The 14369-nt window shown below is 41.7% G+C and overlaps 1 protein-coding gene across 1 annotated transcript in view; it reads left to right on the top strand.

Annotated features, from left to right (window-relative positions):
- LOC129830028 (protein piccolo-like) overlaps window positions 1-14004 on the top strand; it is a 59987-nt gene extending 45983 nt beyond the window's left edge. Inside the window, exons 37-45 of the mRNA XM_055892174.1 lie at window positions 2412-2540; window positions 2686-2844; window positions 3559-3740; window positions 7090-7184; window positions 7554-7653; window positions 7973-8031; window positions 12116-12194; window positions 12612-12668; window positions 13506-14004. Of these exons, the coding sequence (XP_055748149.1) occupies window positions 2412-2540; window positions 2686-2844; window positions 3559-3740; window positions 7090-7184; window positions 7554-7653; window positions 7973-8031; window positions 12116-12194; window positions 12612-12668; window positions 13506-13577 (932 nt within the window). The 3' untranslated portion in view covers window positions 13578-14004. The remainder of the gene's footprint in view (window positions 1-2411; window positions 2541-2685; window positions 2845-3558; window positions 3741-7089; window positions 7185-7553; window positions 7654-7972; window positions 8032-12115; window positions 12195-12611; window positions 12669-13505) is intronic.
- Window positions 14005-14369: the final 365 nt, after the last annotated feature.

The following is a 14369-nucleotide window of genomic DNA, read 5'->3' as shown; positions in this document are numbered from 1 at the left end:
AAGCTATATCCTCTATAAATATCAAACTAAATTTAAACCACTTGGCAGTGGATAAGAATGCATTAGTGTTTGTGCTGAAGCACCACACTAATAAACATGGGCTGAATGATTTAAACTTATTCTCAAAGTAAATCTGAAATGTCGCTAGTCACAAGTTCACAACCAATTCAGTGAAATGCAGTTTGTAATGTAAAACTATAGTTTGTTAACAAGAAATTTGTGGAGTGGTTGAAAACAAGTTTTAATGACTCCGACCTAGGTGTACGACTTCAACGACTTCAACCTTATGTCCATTACGTTTATGGGGGGTCAATTAACAAAGACATCCTCTTCTGCAAACCACTGGAAACCATTACAACAGGAGAGGATATTTTTAAAGTAGTGGACAGCTTTGTGGACTTTGGTGCTCAAGATGTGTTGGTATCTGTACTGATGGCGCAAAAGCCATGACAGGGAGATATAGTGTAGTGGTAACGCGCTTGCAAGCATTTGCTCCCGATACCACTTGGGTACACTGCAGCATCCACCAAGAGGAACTACAGTGAAAATGGTTAACTTTGTTAAAGCAAGGCCCCTGAACTCTCGTGTATTTTCTGCACTATGTATTGGTATGGGCAGCGACCATGTAATGCTTTTACAACATACAGAAGTGCGCTGGTTATCAAGGGGCAAAGTATTGATACGTTTTTTGGAATTGAGAGACGAGCTTAAAGTTTTCTTTACTGACCATCATTTTCACTTGTCTGACCGCTCGCATGTTGATACTTTTTCACACAACTGGCCTATCTGGGTGATGTTTTTTCTCACCTGAATGATCTAAATCCAGGATTATAGGGACTCTCCGCAACTATATTCAATGTGCAGGACAGAATTGAGGCTATGATTAAGAAGTTGGAGCTCAAAACTGTCTGCATTAACAAGGACAACACACTGGTCTTTCCATCATTGTATGATTTTTTGTGTCCAAATGAACTCAAGTTTACGGACAATGTCAAATGTGATATATTGAAGCTCCTGAGTGAGTTGGGTGCGCATTACGCAGGTAATTTCCCGAAACAGATGACACAAACAACTGGATTCGTTATCCCTTTCGTGCCCTGCCTCCAGTCCACTTACCGATATCTGAACTAGAGAGCCTCATCGAAATTGCAACAAGCGATTCTGTGAGAATTTAATCAGAAGCCACTACCAGATTTCTGGATTTGGCTGCACTCAGAGTATCCTGCCATGGCAAATTGCGCTCTTAAGACACTGATGCCCTTTGCAACCACGTACCTATGTGAGAGTGGATTCTCGGCCCTCACTAGCATGAAAGCTAAATACAGGCACAGACTGTGTGTGGAAAATGATTTAAGACAGACTCTGACAAAACAACCCAATATTGCTGAGTTATGTGCATCCTTTCAAGCACACCCTTCTCATTAACCTGTGGTGAGTTATTCACTATTTTTGATGAACAAATAAGGTTTTATATGGAAGATGGTTAAATAAAGACCAAAGTTATTGATTATTATTATATTATTATTTGTGCCCTGGTCCTATAAGAGCTCTTTGTCACTTCCCACGAGCCGGGTTGTGACAAAGACTCACTCATTCTTATGTTTAATAAATATATCATATAGTGTGTGTTTGTGGCAGGCTTGCAGTGATGGCAAAAGACAACATTTGAGAGTGCACTGACCCTGGTGCTAGAGGGGGTATGCAGCTGGAGGTTGAATGTTTGAAGGGGTACAGGACTATAAAAAGTTTGGGAACCACTGGATAAGATAGTAGCTGGGAGCTTGCGCAGTCTGATACTTGTGAGATTTCTTTATGACAGTTTGCAGTGGAACATAGAATTGCATGTACTTTCAAAAAAATTGGCGAGCTACTCGTAGGTGGACTTCGAGCTACTGGTAGCTCGTGATCGACCTGTTGGAGACCCCTGAGATAGGCTAACTACAGTACCTTACTGGCTAGATAGAGCATAACTACATTGCTAGCCAGCTAACGTTAATTAAGTGTAAATGTGATGAGTACAGGGGTGTCTTCATTATGTTTCTTCTGTTGAAAAAAAGTTTCTTAAACCTAATGAAACGGGGAGGGACCTTCCTGCATTTGTCCAATAGAAACGCTCGTTTTAGTTTTGCAACTGTTTGGCTAATGATTACACCCCTGGGGTTCTTGGTTGGTGAAGTGTACTTTTGATAATTGACTTATTCAAATACGCTGTCGCTGGCTGTTGCGATCTACTCACCGTCAAACCACTTCCGCTTACGTCGTGACCTAGGGCTGAATGATGTTCAATGAGCAGCCCGTAGAGCGCCCTCTTCAGGCAACAATTATAATTGGCAGATAATATCAGTTCACCAGTTTATTGGTCAGGCTCTACTGGTTTGGTCTGGTTCAGTTGTTTGATTCCCCTCTCATAGGTCCCTGCACCGGGCGCAAGCGCCACAACTCCCGCCCCTCGTCCAGTAACTCGGAGGAGGAGGGAAAGAGGGGCACACGAAGAGGGGGGCAGGCGGTCAAGATGAGGCCTAGGAAACTGTTTAAACCTAGTGAGAACAACATTTAATATATATATATTCTTTCAACAATATATGGTTTACATGTTCACATAATTGGTGAACCAGTTCTCAATTCATAAAATAGCCCTTTATTCCACTAATTTCTCTTTCATTCAATTCTTTCCCTCCACTTCAGCAGCTAAGCCCAACCTCCACGCTCAGGCCCAAGCATGGGAGGAACAGAGCAGCTCTGACGAAGAGGAGAAGAAAGGACATGGAACAAAGGACAGGGCCTCGGTGGCAACCACGAAAAGATATCACCACATTCAGAGCAGCAAGAGCGCTCGTGACACAGGTACAGCCATAGAATTGAATAGAACACTTAAATGTGATGCATTTCTATGGGTACAGCGATCTACAAAACCTTAGGACAAACTGCTCCACCTGCCCCCATGGTTTTCCAGAACAAGCTGTAGGTCTCACAAAAGGCACTGCTTTTGAACTCATAGTTATAGTAATGATAAGTCAAACCAACAGCCAAATTTATCTTCAAGGTGCAAAATTCAAAAATCGCTGCGCCATTTCCTGGTTGCTAAAATTCTAATAGTTTGTCTAATTTCAGTTTGTGACAAAACAAGCAAGCATAGATAATCATTGTAGCATCTAAACCACTGAAATATATTTTCAATAACCAAAAATAGTCTTTTTATGTGTTTGAAACTGGTGTATAAAACCGAAAGTAAGACACAAAAACTAAACTTAAGAATGGGAAGCATAGAAATGGAGCACGTAGAACAGATATACCGCTTCTTAGACTTGCTTTCAATTAGAATGACAGGTCTATAACTCCGATTTCTAGGTGAATTTGGTCAGGTCGCCCAAAGAGTTACATATTGCAGCTTTAACTCTGAGCAGTTTGGAGAAGGATGCACTTGCACATCCAGTAGATATGTGTGTGAGATGGGGTGGGTGCTATTGTTAGCATACTATTCCTCTTTATGTGTTTGTTCATGACTGCATGTGTGTGTATTCGTAACTGTATATGCCTGCATTTGTGTGTTGTCCCTAGTCATGGACGTTTCTCCGGAGGGGGACCTGAGCCGGGTGGTGTCGTCCCACATGGTGACATCGTCCAGCTGGGAGGCCGACGTGGACGTCGAGGCCGAGGTGGAGGGTGAGCTGGGTCACCCCCCCCACGACATGGGCAACATGTGTCGCCAGTTCAGCTCCGAGCTCCAGAGGAAATTCCAGGTTGCACCCATAGAAAATAGAATGCTTTTTTTACTTCCCGCTTTACTGCTATGGGTACACTCAATATGGCCGCTGGTCCACCCATCACTTACCCATTGACTTCAATGGGAAGGATATCTATTTATTTGGTTGGACACAAACTCACAGGAGGATTTGTTTCTGTTTCTAAACGTTTCTACATTCATGTGGATGCTACTATGATTACGGATAGTCCTGAATGATTAGTGAATAATAATGAGTGAGAAAGTTACAGATGCACAAATATCACCTCCAAGACATTGATGATAATGCCATTTTAGTGTAAGAGCTGTTTGTTGGGAGGGAGTTTTGGCCTTCCATGGTGGCAAATTAATTAATAGATCAATAAGAAATAGAGTTACAAACCTTTCTGCCAATAACAGCACATTTTCAGTTTTCCCCCAGACAGTCCTAGCAAAAAAAATTTGCTTGAGAAATTGCTCTTTGCAAAGGCGTTGTTTTTCCTTTCTTTTTGACCATCTTAATTGAAAACAAGGTACTTTATTGTTACCCAGAAATTATAAAAGAAAATGTATAAAAACCGCTGCATTGGACCCTTTAAAGGATCACATTTGGGATCTAGCTAAGGAATAATTTTAACAAAATGTTTTACCAATATGTTTTTGGGCTTTTTATTTAACTAGGCAAGTAAGTTAAGAACAAATTCTTATTTACACTGACGGCCTACCAAAAGGCCTCCTGCGGGGATGTAGGCTGGGAAAAAAGAATATATATACACTGCTCAAAAAAATAAAGGAAACACTTAAACAACACAATGTAACTCCAAGTCAATCACGCTTCTGTGAAATCAAATTGTCCACTTAGGAAGCAAACTGATTGACAATAAATTTCACATGCTGTTGTGCAAATGGAATAGACAACAGGTGGAAATTATAGGCAATTAGCAAGACACTCCCAATAAAGGAGTGGTTCTGCAGGTGGTGACCACAGACCACTTCTCAGTTCCTATGCTTCCTGGCTGATGTTTTGGTCACTTTTGAATGCTGGCTGTGCTTTCACTCTAGTGGTAGCATGAGACAGAGTCTACAACCCACACAAGTGGCTCAGGTAGTGCAGCTCATCCAGGATGGCACATCAATGCGAGCTGTGGCAAGAAGGTTTGCTGTGTCTGTCAGCGTAGTGTCCAGAGCATGGAGGCGCTACCAGGAGACAAGCCAGTACATCAGGAGACGTGGAGGAGGCCGTAGGAGGGCAACAACCCAGCAGCAGGACCGCTACCTCCGCCTTTGTGCAAGGAGGAGCAGGAGGAGCACTGCCAGAGCCCTGCAAAATGACCTCCAGCAGGCCACAAATGTGCATGTGTCTGCTCAAACGGTCAGAAACAGACTCCATGAGGGTGGGATGAGGGCCCGACGTCCACAGGTGGGGGTTGTGCTTACAGCCCAACACCGTGCAGGACGTTTGGCATTTGCCAGAGAACACCAAGATTGGCAAATTCGCCACTGGCGCCCTGTGCTCTTCACAGATGAAAGCAGGTTCACACTGAGCACATGTGACAGACGTGACAGAGTCTGGAGACGCCGTGGAGAACGTTCTGCTGCCTGCAACATCCTCCAGCATGACCGGTTTGGCGGTGGGTCAGTCATGGTGTGGGGTGGCATTTCTTTGGGGGGCCGCACAGCCCTCCATGTGCTCGCCAGAGGTAGCCTGACTGCCATTAGGTACCGAGATGAGATCCTCAGACCCCTTGTGAGACCATATGCTGGTGCGGTTGGCCCTGGGTTCCTCCTAATGCAAGACAATGCTAGACCTCATGTGGCTGGAGTGTGTCGGCAGTTCCTGCAAGAGGAAGGCATTGATGCTATGGACTGTCCCGCCCGTTCCCCAGACCTTAATCCAATTGAGCACATCTGGGACATCATGTCTCGCTCCATCCACCAACGCCACGTTGCACCACAGACTGTCCAGGAGTTGGCGGATGCTTTAGTCCAGGTCTGGGAGGAGATCCCTCAGGAGACCATCCGCCACCTCATCAGGAGCATGCCCAGGCATTGTAGGGAGGTCATACAGGCACGTGGAGGCCATACAGGCACGTGGAGGCCACACACACTACTGAGCCTCATTTTGACTTGTTTTAAGGACATTACATCAAAGTTGGATCGGCCTGTAGTGTGGTTTTCCACTTTAATTTTGAGTGTGACTCCAAATCCAGACCTCCATGGGTTGATAAATTTGATTTCCATTGATAATTTTTGTGTGATTTTGTTGTCAGCACATTCAACTATGTAAAGAAAAAAGCATTTAATAAGAATATTTCATTCATTCAGATCTAGGATGTGTTATTTTAGTGTTCCATTTATTTTTTTGAGCAGGGTATAAGACAAAACACACGTCACGACAAGAGAGACAACACAACACTACATAAAGAGAGACCTAAGACAACAACATAGCATGGCAGCAACACATGACAACACAGCTCATTTCTGGAGGTGGAAATTATTGTGTCAGCGTCATTTTATTTTAATTCCTTTTGGATGAGAAAGTCCTTTTAAAAAGTCACCCGAACTGAGCTTCTCAGACCTTCTACATAAATTATCCAGGGTGGACCACGGGCCCGAAAAAAAGATGATGAGGGAACCCCCTCCAACCATACCCCTCTGAGATCTTTTCCCCCACTGCTACAAAAAAGTTTTCAGAGGAAACACTGTAGGCTACTTTTGAAACAACACTGTTTAACTCAAGAAGATCTAAATGCATATCCCCATAAACTGATTGAGATCAAATGGTTGGTATGCAGATGCATCATAGACGTTTCATCGGTAAAACTTGAAGAATTGTCATTCACGTTTGAGAGTGAGAAATGTGAAGGGAAGGAGACCACAAAAATGTGTGCATGAAGTAGAGGTAAGGAAACACATGGTCAGAACATGATCCGCACATGCACAGAAGCGTTGGGATCTTTACTCCGGAGAAAAAAGGTCAGGATCCGCAGCCACTGCCTTTTTAAAAACCTACTATTTTGTTGATGCCCCGGTGTAGCTCCCCTGCAAAAGTTCCATAGGCCTTTAAAGGGGAAATTCAGGATTTTACAACTTAATGTTAGATTATTCCTTACCTTGAAAGTAGTATACGACCACGAGAAACTGTAATCCAGCCAATACAATCTTCAGCTAACTTTAGCCACCACTAGCTAACAATCAATGGAAGTGAATGGGGTATGTGTTCAGTTGTTAAATTTCCTGGCCTTTTCATCTAAAATCTCCATATTTGGTTTGATGTCACTTAAAGGTGATTTGGCCTTTGTGAATAGGATTTTGTATTCTATGGGAGACCCTAAATATGTTCTACTTACCTCTGTTACGTGTGTCAGAATCGCTCCAGACGAATGGAGCTGTACACCAAGCAGTCTCTGAAGACCGTCCAGCAGCACGTCTCTTCCATCAGCGTGAGAGTTCAAAACTACAGGTCAGTTAGTATACACTAAATAGTGAACTGGCAACAGCAGGGTTGCTGACATCAATATCTTAGGTGCCACTGACTGCCTATGTACCCTTGAGCAAGGCACTTTTAACCCTTTACCTGCTCCAGGGGCGCTGCTCTGCAGCTGACCCTGTGCTGCTCCCAGCCTGTTGTGTATGTTGTGTGTGGTGGGGCTGGGTACTGTGACAGCAAAAATTACCAAATGTCCATTGTCTCTGTATAATCAACAAATAAAGATTGCATTGTGTAGTATACAAGAACATGTCAATCTGACAGATTGTGGACATGCAATCTCTCTTGGTCTCCTCAATATCTCTCCCCTTTTCTTCCTCCTCCCACTGTCTGTGTGTGTAGGTCTCAGAAGCTGGAACAGGTCAGGGGTGTTCTGCTGAATGAGATCAACAACTTGGAGGAGGACGAATCCACTCTAAAGAACATGGAGAAGGAACTGACTGTAGGATTACTTACATTACATTGTAGTCATTTAGCAGACGCTCAGTTGGTCGCATGTATGTGGTGGAAACTGACATGGGCCCCTTATAATATGGATATCTGCATTCCTTTTAAAACGGTAAATCAACCTAGCACAATGGATTTAACATTGTTAAACTCCTACATTAACAGTATTTAATAGTAAGAGGCCTCCCTGACAATGCAGTATACCGGTATTCCAACCCTTTCAGGTTTGGATTGTCTATGGGAAATCCTCCCATGCTTTAGTTGACTGTATGTTGATTTAAATCAGTGTTATCAGTTCACTTCTCTCTCCTTAGACATACTGGATGAAGCAGTCTGTGGCTTTCCACTCCTACCAGGAGAAGGAGACTAGAAGGTGTGTGTGTTTTTCTGCCACATTCAGGGAGTGAAAAGTCCCAGGTGGGAAAATTTTGTTCCACTCGCTCAAACAGACACACTGTAAAGATTGCAATTTACCACAGAACACATTGTATAATCTTTTTAACCTGGGGGAAATTAACTGTGACCAAAAATACAAGTATCTCTGTTGTCAATGAGGCCAGATCTCTGTCTCATTTGTTTATTTGTTTCTCCGGGATGTGGTCATAGCATGACTATTCACATGACTGTTTAGAACTAAAGAAAAGTATCTCAAACTGGGTCAAAGTTCTTAAATTGTGCTAATTGCAATTTTCTACGTTGTAGAATAATAGTGAAGACATCGAAACTGAATAACACATGGAATCATGTAGTAACCAAATAAAGTGTTAAACAAATGAAAATATATTTTATATTTGAGATTCTTCAAAGTAGCCATCCTTTGCCTTGATGACAGCTTTACACACTTGACATTCTCTAAACCAGCTTCACCTGGAATACTTTTCCAACAGTCTTGAAGGAGTTCTCACATATGCTGAGTACTTTTTGGCTGCTTTTCCTTCACTTTGCGGTCCAACTCATCCCAAATCATCTCAATTGGGTTGAAGTCGGGTGATTATGGAGGCCAGGTCATCTGATGTAGCACTCCATCACTCTCCTTCTTGATCAAATAGCCCTTACACAGCCTGGAGGTGTGTTGAGTCATTGTCCTGTTGAAAAACAAATGATAGTTCCACTAAGCGCAAACCAGATGAGATGGCGTATCGCTGCAGAATGCTGTGGTAGCGATACTCGTTAAGTTTACCTTGAATTCTAAATAAATCAGTGTCACCAGCAAAGCACCATCACACCTCCTACTTCATGCTTCACGGTGGAAACCACACATGCGGAGATCATCCGTCACCTACTCTGTGTCTCACAAAGACATGGAGGTTGGAACCAAAAATCTAAAATTTGGACTCATCAGACCAAAGGACAGATTTTCACGGGTCTAATGTCCATTGCTTGTGTTTCTTGGCCCAAGCAAGTCTCTTCTTATTGATGTTCTTTAGTAGTGGTTTCTTTGCAGCAATTTGACCATGAAGGCCTGATTCACACAGTCTCCTCTGAACAGTTGATGTTGAGATTTCTGTTACTTGAACTCTGTGAAGCATTTATTTGGGCTGCAATCTGCAGTACAATTAACTCTAATGAACTTATCCTCTGCAGCTCTCATGTGGCGGTCCTCATGAGAGCCAGTTTCATCACAGCGCTTGATGGTTTTAGCGACTGCACTTAAAGAAACCTTCAAAGATGTTGACATTTTCCAGGTTGACTGACCTTTATGTCTTAAAGTTATGATGGACTGTTGTTTCTCTTTGCTTATTTGAGCTGTTCCTGCCATATTATGGAATTGGTATTTTACCAAATAGGGTTGTCTACCTTGTCACAGTGCAACTGATGGGCTCAAATGCATTAAGAAGGAAAGAAATTCCATAAATAACTTTTAACAAGGCACAACTGTTAATTGGAATGCATTCCAGGAGACTACCTCATGAAGCTGGTTGAGAGAATGCCAAGAGTTTGCAAAGCTGTCAAGGCAAGAAGAATATATATATTCGGAATATATTTTGATTTGTTTAACCCTTTTGGTTACTACATTATTCCATATGTGTTATTTCATAATTTTGATATCTTCACTATTATTATACAATGTAGAAAATAGTAAAAATAAAGAAAAACCCTGGAATGAGTAGGTGTGTCCACACTTTTGACTGGTACTGTATAAGGGTGTATATACAGTTAAAGTCGGAAGTTTACATACACCTTAGCCGAATACATTTAAACTCAGTTTTTCACAATTCCTGACATTTAATCCTAGTAAAAATTCCCTGTCTTAGGTCAGTTAGGTTTACCACTTTATTTTAAGAATGTGAAATGTCAGAATAATAGTAGAGAGAATTATTTATTTTAGCTTTTATTTCTTTCATCACATTGCCAGTGGGTCAGAAGTTTACATACACTCAATTAGTATTTGGTAGCATTGCCTTTAAATTGTTTTACTTGGGTCAAACATTTCAGGTAGCCTTCCACAAGCTTCCCACAATAAGTTGGGTGAATTTTGGCCCATTCCTCCTGATAAAGCTGGTGTAACTGAGTCAGGTTTGTAGACCTCCTTGCTCGCACACGCTTTTTCAGTTCTGCCCACAATTTTTCTATGGGATTGAGGTCAGGACTTTGTGATGGCCACTCCAATACCTTGCCTTTGTTGTCCTTAAGCCATTTTGCCACAACTTTGGAAGTGTGTTTGGGGTCATTGTCCATTTGGAAGACCCATTTGCGACCAAGCTTTAACTTCCTGAGTGATGTCTTGAGATGTTGCTTCAATATATCCACATAATTTTCCTACCTCATGATGCCATCTATTTTGTGAAGTGCACCAGTCCCTCCTGCAGCAAAGCACCCCCACAACATGATGCTGCCACCCCCGTGCTTCATGGTTGGGTTTGTGTTCTTCGGCTTGCAAGCGTTCCCCTTTTTCCTCCAAACTTAACAATGGTCATTATGGCCAAACAGTTCTATTTTTGTTTCATCAGACCAGAGGATATTTCTCCAAAAAGTCTGATCTTTGTCCCCATGTGCAGATGCAAACCATAGTCTGGCTTAGACCCCTCCTGCACTCCCTGTTCACCCATGACTACGTGGCCAAGCATGACTCCAACACCATCATTAAGTTTGCTGACGACAACAGTGGTAGGCCTGATCACAGACAACGATGAGACAGCCTATAGGGAGGAGGTCAGAGACCTGGCAGTGTGGTGGCAGGACAACAACCTCTCCCTCAATGTGAGCAAGACAAAGGAGCTGATCGTGAACTATAGGAAAAGGAGGGCCGAACAGGCCCCCATTAACATCAACAGGGCTGTAGAGGAGCAGTTAGAGCGTTTCAAGTTCCTTGGTATCCACATCACCAATGAACTATCATGGTCCAAACAAACCAAGATAGTTGTGAAGAGGGCACGACAACACCTTTTCCTCCTCAGGAGACTGAAAGATTTGGCATTGGTCCCCAGATCCTCAAAAAGTTCCACAGCTGGATTGAGAACATCCTGACCGGTTGCATCGTCTGGTATGGCAACTGCACATCTAACCGTAATGCGCAACAGCGGGTAGTGCGTACGGCCCAGAACATCACTGGGGCCATGCTTCCTGACATCCAGGACTTACATACTAGGCAGTGTCAGAGGAAGGCCCCAAAAATTGTCAGACTCCAGTCACCCAGTCATAGACTTTTCTCTGCTACTGTACGGCAAGCGGTACCGGAGCGCCAAGTCTAGGTTCAAAAGGCTCCTTTAACAGCTTCTACCCCCAAGCCATAAGACTGCTGCTGAACAATTAATCAAATGGCCACCCGAACTTTTACATTGACCCCCCCTTTGATTTACACTGCTGCTACTCTGTTTATTATCTATCCATACTGACCTCGACTAACCTTTAACCCCTGTATATAGCCTCGTTATTGTTTTAATTTTCTTGTTACTTTTTTTATTGAATTTTTTTACTTTAGTTTATTCAGTAAATATTTTAACACTTTTTCTTGAACTGCATTGTTGGTTAAGGGCTTGTAAATAAGCATTTCCAGGTGAGGTTGTTGTATTGGGCGCATGTGACAATTTGATTTGATTTACTAGTTTGATCGCTCCATATTAACAAACTTATTTTATTTCAAACTTTACATTTCTCTAGTATAGGCTACTTATCGTATGAACGATATCAGCAAAATTCCTGCAATAAGTGATCGGTATGGTCAGTGTCAATAATTTTCAGTTTATTGTCCCAGTTCTAACCCTGACTTCTCTACTTTGAACAATGCAACACCACTGTGAGGTCATGCCCCTGATACATTCATGTCCCTCATTGTCTTTTATTATTTATGAACAACTGGTGTTTTTCTATTCACAACACAACAAAAACACGCAAATTTGATAGTGGTATGGGTTTAGTATTTTTATATTTAATTTTCTCCTCCCTCTATCCCGCTCGCACTCTCTCTCTCACCCATGGCTCATTTGCTCTTTCATGTGCTCTTCTCACCTCCTCAGACTGCAGAGCCTCAAGAGTACCTTCCAGACCGATGTGTGTCACAGCCTGGAGTACGAGGAGAGGATCTTCACCTCTCAGGTGTGGACCATCCAAACTTTAGCGCTAGACTTCATCTAAACTTTAGCCCCCTACTTCATCCAAACTTTAGCCTCCCACTTCATATAAACTGTAGCCCACTGTTGATCATAAACACAACAATTCCATACGGCACAAGTACAGAGAATAGGGAAAGAGGACCAGCCGACCCACGAAATCTAAAGTACATGTCACCTTGTGTTTTGATCAATGTGCATTCCTTATATGTCTCACAGGCGTACCTGTTACAATGTTGTTGTTTTTTTTACCTGAAACTCAACTCATCTGAGCTCAGTTTTAAGCAATAGGATTTCAGTCCTCTGTTGTGCAGTATGGCATTATGCTTATCCCTACTCTACCATGTGGCACTGTGAAGAGTTCAAACATTAACAAATATTTTTTGTCACCCACTGTTTTCAGATGTGCCTGATGAGGAAAGACATGAAGTCAGTTCAGGACAGACTCTTCAAGGAAATGGTGAGTAGACATGATAGTTGTGACTAGGCAAGACACTAAAAAACAATTAGACCCATGTCTCTTTCTACCGCACGGCATTAAATCCCCCTAAAAAAAAATCTGTCAGTTTAAGCTAGAGATATGTTTGGATATGTAATGGATGCATCTCAATTCACAACATCCGCCGATGTTGCACTTCCGTATCTGCGGTAAAAGGTGACAGAGCTAGAGCTGTGTTTGTCAGACCATGAGACATCCCGAAAATCTCACAAAATCATCTGTTGTGTCCAAACGATTCGGCCCACAAACTATTATGTCCCCTATGGAAAGATGAGGCTCTTACGACCCCCACAAGAGTCTTGGGACTCATTGTGTTGTTTAAGTGTGTTGTGTTGTTTAAGTGTTCCCTTTATTTTTTTGAGCAGTGTATATATAATATATATATATATATATATAAATTAAGGTTTCCTGATCTTTCTTAGAACTCTCAGATATAGGACAGACACTTCAGAACAAACTTCCTTCAGATTTTTTTGGGGGGGGGACTATCTGTTATTCAATGCGTTTGTATGGGCTAATAGCAGTAAGGCCCAAAAGAATAATCATAAAATATTTTTTTTTATAAACTTCTAGGGGTCTTAAAATTAAAAATCAAATAGCTAAATGTCCTTCTTAAAACAATTACATATAGTTTAGTAGAACCCCTCTCCCCCCGGCTTAGATTTATGGGTTTTTAAAGAGGTCCCTCTTTTGAAAGTCCTACTCACAGTGCTACCTTTACTAGCGCAGACTGAGACTGCATCCCCTGAGATGTTGCAAGTGTATTTGAGGGCTGTGTTTTTGTGTGTCTCTCCTCAGCAAGACGAGGAGATAATGAGTGTGAGGAGAGGACTACAGGCTCTTTTCCTGCCAGAGGGACCAAGATTTTAAACCCAAATCAAGTACCTCCGCACTTTTATAAGATATGTTTGTGTTCTGTGAAGTTTGCCCGTCATTCTACGTTAGCTGCAATCAAATTTAATATATTAAGCATGCCTTATTTAAAAATGATCAAATGTGAATTTATATTAACATTTTTTTATGAGATACTTTTTGGATTATTGCAGTGATGTTTGACACTGTTAATAACTTTTTATAGTTTTAACTGTCTCTCCATAAGAGTAGTATTTTCAATATAAATAATGCATTTCTGTGAAAATTGTTTGAATGGCATTTTATCTGTACACGGTTGCCTGCTATTTGTTTGCTGTTAAGGTTGCCTAAGTTTATTAAACTTTTTAAAACATTTATTTAAAAAAAGAAAAAAAAAAGTGTATTCAGAGAAACCATTTATGTGCCTTTCTTGGCAAGGAAAGATGAGAGCAGTTTGTCAACATATTCACGTTATTCTAATGGACAAATATCAATTTCAGAATCAGCTATTATGCTTTACAGTGCATTTGGAAAGTATTCAGACCCCTTGACTTTTTCCAAATTTTGTTATGTTACAGCCTTATTCTAAAATGGATTAAATAAAAAAAATCCTCAATCTACACACAATACCCCATAATGACATTTTTTTGTATTACTATTATTTTTTATATGTATTACAAATAAAAAACAGATACCTAATTTACATAAGTACTAAGGCTATGAGACTCTAAATTGAGCTCAGGTGCATCCTGTTTCCATTTCCAACGTCCTTGAGACGTTTCTACAACTTGATTGGAGTCTACCTGTGGT

Source organism: Salvelinus fontinalis, chromosome 31, assembly GCF_029448725.1.
Source record: "Salvelinus fontinalis isolate EN_2023a chromosome 31, ASM2944872v1, whole genome shotgun sequence".
Lineage (NCBI taxonomy): Eukaryota > Metazoa > Chordata > Actinopteri > Salmoniformes > Salmonidae > Salvelinus > Salvelinus fontinalis.
Note: the sequence above shows the minus strand (reverse complement) of the source record. Positions and strands in the feature narration are given on the sequence as shown.